This window comes from Sesamum indicum, linkage group LG6 (genome assembly GCF_026168435.1).
Source record: "Sesamum indicum cultivar Baizhima isolate 11 linkage group LG6, ASM2616843v1, whole genome shotgun sequence".
NCBI lineage: Eukaryota > Viridiplantae > Streptophyta > Magnoliopsida > Lamiales > Pedaliaceae > Sesamum > Sesamum indicum.
In genome coordinates, this window is record NC_142662.1 from 25,291,060 (window position 1) to 25,306,678 (window position 15,619).

The 15,619-nt window shown below is 32.5% G+C and overlaps 2 protein-coding genes across 3 annotated transcripts; one reads left to right on the forward strand and one right to left on the reverse strand.

Annotated features, from left to right (window-relative positions):
* Positions 1 to 296: 296 nt before the first annotated feature.
* Positions 297 to 6,382, reverse strand: NPGR2 (no pollen germination related 2). 2 transcript variants are annotated; one of them, XM_088881572.1, is made up of 6 exons: positions 5,921 to 6,382; positions 5,212 to 5,483; positions 4,733 to 4,985; positions 2,830 to 4,043; positions 998 to 1,151; positions 297 to 714 (listed from the first exon to the last, which is right to left on the reverse strand). In XM_088881572.1, the coding sequence occupies exons 2-6, from the start codon at positions 5,467 to 5,469 to the stop codon at positions 398 to 400; spliced, it is 2,196 nt and encodes a 731-aa protein (XP_088737698.1). In that variant the 5' UTR covers positions 5,470 to 5,483; positions 5,921 to 6,382; the 3' UTR covers positions 297 to 397. The 2 variants fall into 2 exon arrangements, with proteins under 2 accessions (XP_088737698.1, XP_011080086.1); XM_011081784.3 differs by having other exon boundaries at positions 5,993 to 6,381.
* A 6,550-nt stretch (positions 6,383 to 12,932) lies between these two features.
* Positions 12,933 to 14,694, forward strand: LOC105163443 (uncharacterized). Its single transcript, XM_011081783.3, has 3 exons — positions 12,933 to 13,231; positions 13,519 to 13,583; positions 13,816 to 14,694. The coding sequence occupies exons 1-3, from the start codon at positions 13,064 to 13,066 to the stop codon at positions 14,393 to 14,395; spliced, it is 813 nt and encodes a 270-aa protein (XP_011080085.1). The 5' UTR covers positions 12,933 to 13,063; the 3' UTR covers positions 14,396 to 14,694.
* The last annotated feature ends 925 nt before the right edge of the window (positions 14,695 to 15,619 follow it).

Below are 15,619 nucleotides of genomic sequence, written 5' to 3' on the forward strand. Positions count from 1 at the left end.
GTCATCCTTTTATCTTTAGGTTCATTAATCTTTTTTTGCAGGTAAATTTTCATTTTTATCTTTTACACATTTACTTATTATTCAACTTTTCTCAATAATTCCCAACAAATATAGGATGATGAATTTGTTATAACCAAAATTGGAATTAAAATAGCAACAACATAAAAAAATCACCGGCTATGTTGGTTGATAAATCTATAAAAAAGTTGGAGGGAAATTCAAAATCTAAGTTAGGAAAGAGGTCATACTTCATTCAAATTTTCCTAGCCAAATCAAACAATTGCAACAATGAAAAATGAAAAGAGAACAAAATTTTCTACTTTATTTCTTTTCCTCAAACAAATACAAGATCAAAATACTTTTGTGAATAGTACAAGCATTGACAAATAGGAAGCAGTCATCTAAAGGGCTCAATGGGTTCAGTATCTTCAAGAAGAGTAGCAGCTTGGAAACATTCAGCAGCTTCAACAGCTGAAGAACCACCTCCATCCTTGTAAAGCAGGCTGAGGTTGTACCATGCAGAAGCATTCATTCTGTCAAGACGTAAAGCTTCTGTCAGAAAGCTTCGTATGATAGCCAGAGACTGGCAACCCATCTGTCTGAGAACTCTGGCCTTGGAGACAAGACTTGGGACATGTGTCGGATCAATTTCCAGAGCCAGCCCATATGCCTTTAGTGCTTCTTTCCGTTGGTCCCTAGCTTCATGAAGCAAACCTGCATTGATAACACCTCGAATAAGGTACTAACCTGCATTTTTCTAATTTGATTGCCTTTAATTCATGAACTAGATACTGAAACTATTAAGTTGTTCAACAATGGCACCACTCATTAATTGCTAATTGGAAGGGCATCCATATAAACCAGTTAATAAACTTAGCTTGGATCTTTTCATTTCCATCTGTATCGAGTAACTTCTTTCTAGTTTGAAGACTTTTTCTTCCAATGAGAAAGGATGAGAGGGCATTAGGAAATGAATAAAAAAGAAAGCATTAGATACCAGCCGCATGCCATCTAGAAGCAGAAAAGGCACTAATGGCTTCAGATTTTGAAAGACAGAGCTCAGCATCATGCCACCGGCACAATTTTATATAGATGGAAGCCAAATCATGCCATGTTTCGAGCTCTAAATTCTGAATGTGGCTTCTGTCTTCCTGTCATATAGGAAAAAGTTGAAAACATTTTCAGTCAAAAAGACAACTTTGAATACACCAGCTATGAAAGGATAGGACATGCAATGAATGAAAGCAGAAGAGTTGACACGCGCATGTTGGGAAATTTTTGACCCATACCACAAATGAAAATTTGCCAAGCCATCCTGTTGGGGAATAGTGCTAACAAGTATTTCTCCAAGGTTCTAAGATAGAGCAAATTAAGCTTTGAAAACACAACGGAACCTTCCCGATTAGTAACTTAAAACTACATTACCAGAACAGAGGAAAACAGAAGTAGAAAATAAGTGGTGAATTGCAGCCTAAGTAATAATGTATACACAGCTCCTTACTAAAGAAGTTCTACCCAACGAAAATAACAAATCATTAATTGATCAACCACATTTATGTGGAATTTAATAAAATACCTACTTTTTCTGTGGAAAGATGACCTCTGTGTGGGCAGCGATGGGAGGTTAACTAATGGATAAGAGGGAAGTGATGGTTTGCAACATCTAAGGGCGACGAATAACATTATATATTTTGGGAAGGAAATATAATTGTATTATACTGGACAATGATCATCTATCCAGGATACATTTTAGGACAGACATATTGCAAATATATGTTCATGCATGGATGCATCACTCAAGCATGCACGTATCTATTTATTTCACATCAACATAATACTAACGGCATCTGCAATCATGACAACATTCTACAGTTATCAGATAGACCTTACTAGGCATCTGGATCCTGTTTTCAGCAATCATGTGTGTTGCCTATGTCTCTTAGAGCGCATCTAAAAGTTCATGCAAGACGGCAGCAGGATAGATCCATCTCAAGAATAAATGAAGTCTTGAAACTTTCACCATCAAACAGACTGGACATAACTGAAATTTGGTGCATAAACAGGCATTATCTCGGCATCCAACTCAAGTTAGCTAATATCACTAAAATATAACTTAGCCTTAAAAGCAAGGATTCAATGAATAATCCTATGATGCTGTTCAACCACAAGTCAGCACAACTTTTCCATATTGCAGGTGTCCGAACCTTACGGTAAATCATTCTAGAAATTGTTGCATTAGTCTTCTTGCATCCTCAGTGTTTACTTGTAACAGCTATATTTAAAATGCTCTCAAACAGGTTCCTGCACAGTTACCTGCAAACTTCAAAAAACACCTGATTTTCCAGTCCTCCTGTTTTTTCATACTCAATTTTGCTAACTTCTATCCTGGTTATATCTTTATCAGTTGCTTCTACTCTTGAAGGCCTAAAGGTTATATGACGGAAAAATACCAACTCTATGTGATGTTCAATATACATCCAAGCTGAAAGCATGGGGTTCCAAATAGAGGACTAAGTGAAACTATTAATGCTTTAAAAAGGTCAATGCCAATGAACTCCATAATACAGTTGCAAAGATCCTCATTGCAAATGATTAGATGAAGTAAAATTCATGGAGTGATTTATGATGTGTCCTCATATTCTGCTCCATACATGGCAACCATGCCATCATTAGCTTTTGTTAAATGCTCAGATCATAAGGGAGCTTGTGGTAGTAAACATCCTTTTCTACAAACTGGGTATTGGCCCATTTGAGGAATACAAAATCCACAACATAGCATAATCATTCTTAAATATGTTAAGTGTAAGTTAAATATGTAGCACCTCATACCTTAAGCTTCTTGCCTGAACCTAAGCTTTTACGCTGAACCTGAAGGACAGCAAGAAGCTGAGAATAAGTTTCAATGGCCTCCTTCATCAGGCCCTGCACAATTTGGAGCTTAGCTTTAGTTCTCAATAATTCTCCCTGTTCCCATACTCCAGTCTGCGATAGAGCTGCATTAATGATAGTTTCAGCTTCCGGAAAACATTTCTGAGCAGATAATATTCGAGCCAACAAGATCCATCCTCGAATATTAGATCCGCCTTCCAATTTAAGCAAGTGTTTTGCATGATTAAGTGCTGCATCCAACTTTCTCTGCTCAGCATTTTCTAAACAGAGATGGTATATAATAACAGGGTTCAGCATTTTTGTCATTCTTGCGGCATTTTCCAGGGACTTGAGGGCTTCAGTTTGTCTTTCAACCCTCTTACTATCAGACACGGCAGATCCACAATTTGCTGAAAGCGAGATGCCTAACATGCACTGAGCAACACCCAGTAACTGATCACATCCAACATGCGAGTTTTCAACTGCTCTGCGAGCTGAACTAATCCCGTCTTCTACATATGTTGAGCTTGCCCCACAAATCTTTGAAACAAACAATAAAGCTGGTAAGTATGTTGAATCCTCATGAGTTTTCAACAATTTTTTCCATAAATCCAAAGCGGTGAAGTCTTCACCTTCTCCATGATAACAGAGAGCTAAAATATGATACCATTCCTTCCAACCAATAGCTCCAGGAAGAAGCTCTTCGACTTGATTAGCTAAACCCTTGAGTCCACCAGATATTGATAACGCAAAGGAAAGGTGATCCAAAATTGAAGAATCCCACTCAATTCTCTTGAGGGAAACTTTTCTCAAAAGAATAATCAAAAGAAGAATGGCTTCCTCAACATTGTTTTTGGGTACAAATGCATTGCCCATTTGGAATCGCAGGGTTGGGGGAATGGCTTCAGCTCCACTGTACAAAAGAAAAATTGCGAACTCTTTTTGAATCTTTGCTGTAGTTTGTGCATCAAGATTCCATTGATGGAGAAGGGCCCGGCGGTACGACAAGATAGCATCACGAGGAGAATCTGCGAGTTTCCATAATTCTGGAAGCAGTTCGACAGCCTTATTTAGTGTCTCCTGCAATTTACAGTCAGCACCAAAGTTTTCAGGCAAGCCTGCTGGTAATGAAGATTCAGCAATGTCCAGAATAACTGAACATGATTGAGCAGCTTCTGCAAAATTGATTGGAGACATAAATCAGACAACCATTCACAATATGTTGGGGTATAAGTTTGAAAAATTATTTGCTGTCCAGAGCCAAAAACAAGGATGAGGATTAAGTCCCAAGAACATCACCGGCATGAACACCAAAAACAGGTGCGAAAACAAGATATATGAGCCTCCATAAAGCAGCACTAAACTAAACTATAAACAGAAAATACCAAATGGACTAATACAACAATTCACATCTCTAAACTGTGCAAACGTTGCGTATTTCTAAACTAACATAACGACCAGGGAAAAGACAGATATAGGTGTACGCATTTGGTGAAATCTCCTAACACAACTCTGACATGTCAAATGAACCTGGGAAGTGTTTGAGTCAAAACCATTTAAAGATGCACTACAGATAGTTGTTACCTGCATTACCTGCCATAATTATGTCTTGCAGACAAACAGCAATGGCAGCTTAATTTATTGCACTTTTACCATAAACCCACAGTTTGTTACCATTAAAAATAAAGGCATACAGTGAGCCTAAAAAATGCTATAGAAGCCTTTGGAAAAAATATTCCACATTTTAGCGGACAACAGTACATGAGTACAAAAAGTTAATAGAATAACATATTAAAGCAGCTTTCATTTGTAAGATGTTAAGGTAGGTAACAAGACAGGAATAGATCAATTAGCGAAGTAATACCTTTATACCTCCCAAGTGCTTGTAATGATCTCGCTTTTAGAAAGATTGCTTCAAATAGCAAACTAACTGCGTGTATTGACATTGGAGGGGTTGCATAGTTCTGTGACCTTCTCTTATGAGTTTCAACTTTTTTAGAAAGTGTGATTTTCATCTTTGGAGTAACAGCAGCAATATCAATTCCTTCGAACACATGCAAGGCTGCTTGTATGTTCCCTTTTTGATACTCATACCTCCCTAATAATGCTCTTGCTTCCTGGAAAATAATGACTTCTACATCAAGGTTATAAAATAAATAATATATCATCAAGTCACGACCTAAGTTCTTGTTTAAGATAGCAGTACAAAAACCATCTAGGTAATGGTCTAACTTAAAAGCTAAAGATCATATCAAATGAAGTAAACTCCAGCCCATAGACCAACCACAAGAAACATCAAAGTTAAGGGCGAAAGATGCTGCATCAGGATTATTAGAAAACAACCTCATAATTTAAACAACCACTTTCGCGCAGTGATGTTTCAGCTTCTTCAATGTTACCAATGTCAGGCTTCTTTTCAGTTTCTCCCGGTCTAGATGAATGAACACTGGCCGAATAATCCTTGGTTGCAAGAGATTCAGAAGAAGGGACCATTTGATTTCCAAGTGACTGTTCCCCTGAGCAGAGACACTGCATTATATTTAGCAACTTAAAACAAACTGGACCCCTCCGTCTTTCTCTTATCTTATTCTCATTCCACATGCTGTTTCAACCCCCTATATTCACCAAGCAGACAACCAAATGGAAAACACATTAATCCCCGTATATAGTCATAAACACACACCAAGCGAATCAAAAAAGAAAAAAGAATCCCCATCCATTTAAAAGTTTCAGCAATAATCCAATTCTTTAAAATAACTAGAACTCAAACATGCAGAAACCTTATGAGCTACAAGGAATATAGCTACTTGCAATTGATAAGAAACCTTGATTTGAAACTGAAGCAACATAGTCAACTACTCAAAACCCAAATCCCCTTACCCACGAAATAACCCACAAATATTTCTTATAACCCATTTCAGAATTCACAAGCCATACTCAATTTAACTCCCCAGGAGCCTAAAACATCACCCTAACGATCATCAAAATCAACAAGCCTATAACCCATCTACACAATACAGTTAAAAATAAAACACATACTACACAAACTTGCCTCGTCAAAACCCACTAAAGAACAGCAATTACAAGAGAGAGAAGCACGTCGTAGATACATGATATCTCTTACCTATCGCTGTCGAAATTATAACTAATACAGCCGACGTAAGAAGCCCACAGGCCAGCGACACCAGTCCACATCTCACCACTGGAAATTCCTATTATTTTCTTCTTCTTTCTTATTCCCCCAAAAAGCAAAAACAAAATTAGGAATCAAACAAAATTCTGATGAACGATCAACCAAGAATCCAACACAGCAACAGCTTCCACAAGTCTCTCTTTCTCTTCTCACACTCTAATTTTCTCTTCTTCTAAATTCTCCCCAAACCCTTTCTTTCTTTTCGCAATTTCTACATATAAAGACACTGCACCGAATTCTCGGGCGATGAAAACTGAAAACGGGGAACGGAATTTTGAAGGGAAGCGTGAGAATGAAGATTTTGGTAGTTATTATTAAATTAAAAAGATTGAATTTTTAAAAAAATATGTGGTGCATTGGGCTTTGGAGGAATGGAGAGTTCTATTGTGGGGCCAGTTTCGTAATTTTGTCCGGTTCCGGGCCGGGTCAACTATCTGCTACTGTCGTCGATGTTTCCCAAGTGTTAGGCTTAAATTTAAAATTAATTATATTTGAATCCTCTCTCAAAATATAAAATTACAATTTCCTCCAAATAAATTTTAATATTACATTTATACACCTCTTTTTACAAGAATTTGAATGAATATTGCTAACGTTGGCAAAAAAAAAGTACTCCTCATTTAACATTTTCAAATAATAATTTTAAATTTATGAAGAAAAAAATATAATAATGTTAATCTCATTCTATATATATACTATATTTATTTCTTTGTAAGTACGAAAATATACATGAGAATGTTCAATGAGGGACAAAATTAAAAATTTATGTAATTTTTTTTGTTTATATCAGTATTTTTTGTTCAAACCCCAAAAGGAAATGAATTAGGTGTAAATCGAGAATTTTTGAAAATGTGTAAGTGTAATTTCAAATTTTTTAGGCGGAAAAATGTAATTTTACATTTTTGAAGGGGGTCTAAGTATAATTAATCCTAACTATGAATATTATTATATTATTTAAAAAATCTTTAGATATTATTTGAAATGACTCGTCGTTTAACAAATACCCTCTACAATTAATTGTTATGAGGGAACATTTATTACACGATTGTTATAAAGAGTATTTATAATTTTTCAATCAATAATAAAATATTTATAATTATGTCAAATTTCAAAAGAATCCATTGTAATTTAGCCCTTTATTTTAATATATATATGTAAATTTTATTTGAAAATATTAAAATATTTATTTTATAAATATTTTATTAATTTTTTTAAATGGATTTTGTATTCTATAAAATACTAATAGTGATATTTTTCAATATAATTATTACATTTTTTTTATAAATATTATAGTTAAGTATTACTTAATATTCTAACAAACATAAGTTGCATATTTTCATAAGTTTGTCTTATAAATCTCTAATATTTTATTTTAAAATTATATAAAATCACATATTTACGTGCACTCTAAAAAATCAATAGAACGTATAAAATTTTTGTACTGACATTTTATATAGTTTTAATAACTTATTTTTGTCATTGTATCTGAAAGTCGATGTGGATTTTGATCGATCATTTATTTTGAAAATTATTTATAATTTAAAATTAATTTAAAATCATGAAAGAATAGTTATCTGGAATTTGTTATATATATATATATATAAGAGAAGTTTTCAATCAATTTAATAAATTATTTATTTATGTTTTGTTGCTTTTATTTAATATTAAAGTTGATGTTATACATATTATTTTATTACTTGTTTAAGGTAAAGTTTTGTTATGACCAGTTTGTTTTGTTAAAGAGAAAAACAAGAGAAGTAGAAAGAAAGGGTCCACAAGAGTGCCAAACAAGTCACAAGGCTCCAAATTTGAGTTTATCTGTTGCTGGTTGGATTCATGAAAGCACAAGGCCCAATTCCACGTGGCCCAAAAGCAACTGTCCTTGTCACCACCAATCGCATTATCTCCTCACACGCACACACACTCCTCGAAGTATGTAGAGCTGGTTGAAGAAATGCGACAAGCTGTGACTATAGCACAAAAACAAATCAAATAAAACAGAAACCGTTGAGATCACGTTCAAATTGATGAATTTGAATTCCAGAAAATTAATTATAGAAATAATTTTAAATAATTAGGGATTTAAAGTATTTCAAAATTATCAATATCTAATAAAATATAGAATAAATGTAGGAAAAATTTTAGTTCGAACTTGATTTGGTCGAATCTAAACCAATTATATAGCAACTGCAACACACTTGTCGTGCGATTGGTGTACAATTCAAGAGACCAATCACATAGTAATTTCTTTCAATTTTATCTTGTCAGGTAAGAGACGGTGCTTTTTTAAAAAAATTGGTCCGTAACTATTTATATTTATCAAAATATTCATTGTTTTTAATTTTATATTTAAATACAAATTTAGATAAATATATTTGAGATAATTTAGTTAGTAATACAATTTAAATTTATTTTTACCAATTACTCATTTTTCTAGCTTATAGTATAAAGTTTTAATTATTATTTACATACGATTGCCTCGTGCCTTGATATGGAGTATTAAATAATGATGGAAAAGGGTAAATTGCACAACACGCCCCTGTATTTTGGTAAAATAGCGCGACAACCCCCGTGCTAACTTTATAAACGAAAAACTTCTTTTGTTATTTAATAAAAACCCCTATTTGTTAGAAACTATAGGAGACTGTTTTGACACTCGGGAATTGTTCGAGTGGGCTTCATTTTTTATATGTTTGAAAGTTACTCTAAAGTGTACAAAATGTCCATTACACCCCTTTTTTGTAATATTAATAGATCATATATTATTAATTAATTTAAAATATTATTTAATTAAAACACCAATAATATACAATTTTTAAAAAATTGAAATTTAAGTTGAAAATTCATAATACAAAAAATGTAAATATACTAAAATTCACTTTTCTAAATTTAAATCTTTATATAAATATAACTATAACTTAATTGTTTTAATTATATATTATTAATTAGATTAAATATATAATATAATTATATAAATTAATTATATATTATTAATTTATAATAATATATTTTATCATTTTATTTCTACTTTATTTTAAAAAATTAAAATAATTTTTTTGCCTCCTTCTTGCCTTCCCTCGTCACCCACCATTGATGGCGGTCATCCGTCGCCCACTTTGCTCGGGTGGCAATCGGTCGCCTAAATGAGTAAATTGGGGGGCGACGCCTTTGAAGGGTGTCGGTTGCTTCCTCTCGCCTCTCATAAGATTTTGACAGCGATGCGTCGACTCCCTAATTTTGGGCAGTGATGTATCGCAGCCCATAGAGCTTTGGGGCAATGCATCGCCACCACATAGCATCGTCGCCTTTATGTGTACATATATTGTATAACTGTATCTATATAAATAAAAAAATATATGTATAGTATATTTATATACTTATATGTATAATTGTATATTAATAAATAAAAACTATATATTTAGGTTATTTTAAAATTAAACCATTTATTTTTTACTATTAAGATCAAGGGCTATCATTACAAGGGTATAACGGGTAATTCGATAAAAAAATTAACGTCGTTAAACCCTAAATAATGAAAGGGGAGAGTATGCACAATTTGTAAAAACATAGGGGATTTTTTGCCTATGTTTTTAACATAAAGGAATTTTCAATTGAATTTTTAAAACAGGGGAGGGGTTTATGCAATTTATCCAAAATGCCAAAACAATTAACTGATTTTATTGAAAACAATAGTAAATTATATAAAATTTATCATCATATGTTTAAAATTAAATGTAAAAATCATTTACTTTATTAGAAAAAAATACAATACCCATGTCAGTTATTTTGTTGCAAAATCAAGTACTCCATTAAAGATTCCAATATGATGGTTGAAGATCAAAACACTGCAATTTTACAAATAACTTCATTTTTTATACACATATATAATAAATGAAAATTTTAATTTTGATATGAATTTTAATAATACCTTATAATATGGTTAATTCTCCTATACTCGAAATAAATGCATGGGACGTAACCTACTCTTGGCACTTCCGTCCAAGTTGTAAATTAAAAGTTAGGATTAATTATATTTAAATCCTCTCTAAAAATATAAAATTATATTTTATTTTAAAATTTTTTTGAAATTATATTTACACCTCTTTCAAGAAACTTGCTTTTACGCCTGAGACCCTTCCGTTAGAGTTTAGACGAAAAATGCTAATGCTAACAAAAAGAATTTACATATATTTTAATTTTGCCCATCTTTTAATATTTCTATATATATTTTTGTAATTATAAAGGGATAAATGCATATATTTATATGAGGTGAGGTTAATATCATTATATTTTTTCTCTTATAAATACAAAAGTACCACATGAGAATGTTAAATGAATGATTATATTTACAAGTTATTTATTTATTTTTGTTAATATCAATATTGTTCGTCCAAACTCTAACAAAAAATGGGTCAGGTATAAACATGAATTTTTTAAGGGGGTGTAAGTGTAATTTTTTTTTTTTAAGAAAAATATAATTTTACATCTTTTTAGAGGGGATTTAAATTAATTAACCTAAAAATTAGGAATGATTACATATAATTTCACATTAATTGTCTCACATATAGGAACGGTCAACTCAAGACCATCCCTAATTCTAATAATGTGTTCCAAATAGAGTTCCAACCATTTACCGTTACTATATTGGAACGGTTGTAGGAGCGGACATTGCAACTGTTATTTTGGAACACATGTTGGCACGGTTTGGTCATTCCAAAAAGATGACCCATAAAAAATGGGAATCATGAAGTCATTTGCCAAGTTCAGTTCCTAATGTGTTTCAAAATTCGTTCTAATATGGAATGAGATTTGGAACGGTCGGCTGATCCGTATCGAATTCTGCCTTTTATTGTAGCGGGCCATATCCTCGCATTAGAAAAAATATATGACTTTTCGATATAATTAATTATTATGAATGAAAATTAAAAATCATAGAAAATACTAATTAAATCATGGGTGCGCAACGGTCATTAGCTGTTGTATTCACAAGCTTGACCGATACATTATCTACAGCTAAAAATAATGGCAGATATTTTAGTCATAGATAAAATAATAATAAATATTAATTGGACATGGTCAATACTTAATGGAGTTTTCTGATTTTATTTCCAAAAGTCATTTTCCAATTTTACACTATTTCAATATTTTGAAAATTTATCTTTTAGCTCAATCTCATCGAAAATGGCCCATTTCCAATGAAAATTTGGAACATAGATTACTGAAAACACATTTTTCCAACCATCTCTTGAGACCTGATCATTTCTTATGTCTTTAGCTATACATACGGCATGACCTGACATACTGTCATGTCATGTTTATTTTTTAAAAAATAAATTTAATATTACATTATATATTCAAAATATAATATTTACAAAATAATAATATAGCAAATCAAATGCACATAGATTCTCGTTTCTCACATCAATAAATCTAGATTTGAAAACATAAAATTCAAACATATTTTCATTTATGGCATAAAAACTAATAAAGCATTTTCAAACATTAAAAAATATTGAAAATTGAAAGTAAAAATGAAAATAAAGTTAATAGTTACATGAAAAATGGCAATGGATTGAGACGTGAGTGTATGACGAATTTGGTAAAAACCGAGATCCAAACCCGTCAATGCTTCCTTAGATCTGAGATCCGAAATTTGGCAAGATGGATTCGGAAACCCGAGAACTCAAAACGGGTCTCGGGACCCGTATACATATTCAAGATCCACACCAACAGAGCGGGTTCGGGGTATATACTGTGTGGAGTTGGTGTGCTTTAAAGACGCTTATAAGTTTGGTATAGAATAAATTTGTTAACGTCACAAAATTAATAAATAAAAATTAAATATATTCTTTCACTTTGGGTGTCTGCGTTATTATAATATATATATTTTAAATATATTTTATTTCCACATAAACTCAAAAACCGATAAATTCAAAATTTCTTGTCATAATTAATTATTATTTTAAAAGTAAAAATATTAACCACTGTCACGCAATAAGTATTGGTCGTTCTTTCAATAGATGAGATCAAAAAATAGGCCACGACTAAAAATTATGGTAAATACTTAAGATATTAGTAGAAGAGTAAATTACAACAACCTTTCATGAGGTTTGACATAATTAAAAATATTATTTTATTATTTGTAAAATTATAAATATTCCCTAATATCACCATCCGTATAACAACTAGCCAAATTCGTTAGTCATTACTAATTTTTCATCATTCTTTTATGGTACAATGATTAAAATGCTTTTGTGTACTAAAAAATTTTAGTTTACTTAATTTTAATTTTTTTTATTGACTAACTAAACAATTTTTATACAATTTACAATTTTCTACAAATCTCGTGTGATTTTTTTTTTATGATTACTCAATTTATTTTTTTATAAAAAATTTAATAAGAGTAAAGTTGATAATTTTAAATTTTCATCCAAAGATTATATTATTTTATTAAATATCAGGAGATATTAGTAATTTTTCATGATATTCATAATTACGTCAACAGATCAAGAAATTTTGTCGTAATTCACCCATATTAAAAATATGATAAATATTTTGGTTATGACGAAGACCATGACAAATTTCAGAACGGCGTCGTCTCGGTAGACATGCAGTATAAAAAATAATTTATTTTTTATGATTTTCATAAACAAATACACCAAAGAAGGGGGAAAAAGAAAAGGAAATAGATTGAAGCGGTGAATGGGAGGCGGGACCAGGAGTAGGAGTTGTGTGGTAAGAGTTAAGACCACTGCAGCACCCATGTAATAAAATAAAAATAAATTAGTTAAAAGTATTTATTTAAATCTCTATACTCAAATGAATACATACAACTTCTTCTATGTATAAATCTATATATATATAGAGAGAGAGAGAGAGTGGGAAAATACAATAATAAGAAAAACAAAGCAACTTTTGGATCTACTTTCATCGTGCTCGACGGCCCCCTCTCACTCCTTCCCTCCCTCCGCCACTCCCCCGGTAAAAACCTCTCGCACCGCCATGAGGATACGCAAGCACGCCAAGATTTCTCCGTTAATCTATGCGACCTCGTCTCTCAAGCCCGGGACCCTCCTTCAGACTCATGTTTGTCAGCTGAATCAGTCGCCCTGGGACGTCATGAGTTTCTCGCCGCCGTCAACTCCTCCGCCTCCTTCTCCGCTGTTCCAGGTAGGTTAAATTTTCTACGAACCAACTCCGTTTTGGTCGAACCCACAGATCTGTTACCATCCGCCACTTATTCCTGTGTAACTCTTCTGCATTTCTGCGGTTATTCTGGTTTTTGTTCTAGGGTTTTCTTCAGGCCCACCGCTAGGGTTCTATAGAGAGTACGAATCCCACGATTTCTGCGTCTTATTTAGCCCTAGGAAGTCGAATTATTTCCTGGGTTTTTTCTTTTTTCGTTTATTATTGCTTCGATGCTTCCATTTTTTCGAAATCGGATAATTTCTACGCAGGTCAATGGAGATTGTGTTTCTGCTGGAAATGGGAGCTCAGAGCATTGCATTTCAGTTGGTGAAAGGTAAATCTCTTCACTGGTAATCAAATTTCAATGGTTTCTAGCTTTTTCTCTCGGCATTATCTATCATTTCGTAATAATTTACTTAGGGTTTGTGCCCCCCACCACAGCTCCTCCTATACATAAAATTTTCCCTTTTATAAGCTGATGAATAGTTGTTAGATTAATGAATATATTCCCACTCAAATACAAATGTTATTGCCCATTGGATAACAACTGCAATATGATCAAATAGAGAGTTTGATGCTGGCCGGCATTGGGAATATTCCGATGACTCCACCACTGTTAAGGCGGAGGAGCAGCCTCCTGCGAGAAACCAGCAAATCATTTTGTGCTGCAAGACGGACGGAAAGAGCTGGCAATGCAAGAGGGAGGCCACCAAAGGAAATTCATTATGCGAGCATCATTTATCCTTGGTGAAAAACTACAACAGCCTGGCTCACCACGCCGCGAAGAAACCAGAAAAGCCAGCACCACCGGAGTCCCGCCGCCGTCCCCGTCCCAAGAAGGCCTCATCCTCGTCGAATCCGTATGAATTTTACTATTATTCAGGTTTCGGGCCACGGTGGGGCAAGAAGAGAGGCGATCAATCGACTTGCAAAAACAATGGCAATTGCATCGTACCAAAAGTTGTTGATGATCATGAACATGAAAAGGAAGTGTCGAGACGAGTGGACGATAATGGAGATGAGTTCGATTATGTTGAATACGAAGACGATGACGAAGATAATGAGGAGTTAGAGGAACGTAATGGGAATGGGAAAAAAAGAATGCGAAAGCGGATCAAGGCTAGGTCTCTTAAATCCCTAATGTAAAATGATGAAATTGGTATGATTATTATTATGGTTTTAATTTGTAGGAGTAAGGCTTGTTTAAATTTGGGTTGGGGTAGGGTAGGGTAGGGTAGGATGGGTTTTTGTGTTGTACTTTGGGTGAGATTAAGATCGTCCCGAGAGTGTGAGTGAGATGGAGACATGGACAGGCACGTATATTATTATTGCTGCTTTGGGATGAATATCGAGAATACCTGAGGCTACAATTGTCCTTTAGCGCCTCACTGCATTTTTAACATTTGTTTTTGCATTTTTATTAGATGCACTTGATGATGCAATTCTCTCTCTCTTTTTTTATTATATACCAGCAGTTATGGCAAATTATTGTTATGTGTATATAATAAATAATATTTTATATTTTATAATATATATTATAAATAAAACAATATTTATAATAAACAAACAAATTATGGTGTATTATTCAAAAATAAAAAGTAAGAAATCATAAAAAAAAAATTGAGGGTATTGTTAGAATAACAATAAATTGGAATTGTAGTGTCATAACCGTTGTTTGTAATTTAAAATTTTATTAGCAGCTTAATTATAATAATCTAACTATATATTAAGATGGAGTACCTCGTTGGTATTTCTTTCTATTTTGGTCTGATTTTTTATTTTTTAAAATTTTTATTTGATTTTCCACTTTTCTAGTATCTTTTTATAGTTATGTCTTTTTCTTTTTCAATTTTCATTCATTTTTTTTGTTATATAATATTAATTTATTATTATATATATTATTAAATTCGTATAAATATTTTATTTTCAGTGTTATTGTTATAAATTATACACAGAGTGTTATTGATAAGGAAATAATGATGATGATGGTAAATGCACAAGTAGTTAGTTCATTGATTAACTTCAAATTGGATAAATATTAATTAGAGAGAGTTTAGTTATTGAATAAAAAAAATGTGTGGGGAATATTTGGAATTGGCGAATACGGTGTATTATTAATCAATCTTATGCCATTTCACATATTTTTTCTATTATCACCAAATTTGAGCACAAGCTATTTATAATTACTAAACTTTAGACAATAAAAAGAAAAATTTTAAAAAATATAATACAGCTTCATAGTTGACACACATTATTTCTTAATTTAAGTTTGAAATTTTGGGCTTATAATCTTGAAATTATTTATTTATATACTTTTAATACGACAATTTAGTAACTCATGTTTTTCCCCCCTTAATTTAGAAGATTATA

Coding starts and splice junctions, on each gene's coding strand:
- NPGR2 (XM_088881572.1), bottom strand. CDS start 5,469: ATGTGGAATGAGAATAAGATAAGAGAAAGACGGAGGGGTCCAGTTTGT. Junction 4,986..5,211: donor GTGGTTGTTTAAATTATGAG/GTTGTTTTCTAA, acceptor ATTATTTTCCAG/GAAGCAAGAGCATTATTAGG. Junction 4,044..4,732: donor AGCACTTGGGAGGTATAAAG/GTATTACTTCGC, acceptor TCAATTTTGCAG/AAGCTGCTCAATCATGTTCA.
- LOC105163443 (XM_011081783.3), top strand. CDS start 13,064: ATGAGGATACGCAAGCACGCCAAGATTTCTCCGTTAATCTATGCGACC. Junction 13,232..13,518: donor CTCCTTCTCCGCTGTTCCAG/GTAGGTTAAATT, acceptor ATTTCTACGCAG/GTCAATGGAGATTGTGTTTC. Junction 13,584..13,815: donor TGCATTTCAGTTGGTGAAAG/GTAAATCTCTTC, acceptor ATGATCAAATAG/AGAGTTTGATGCTGGCCGGC.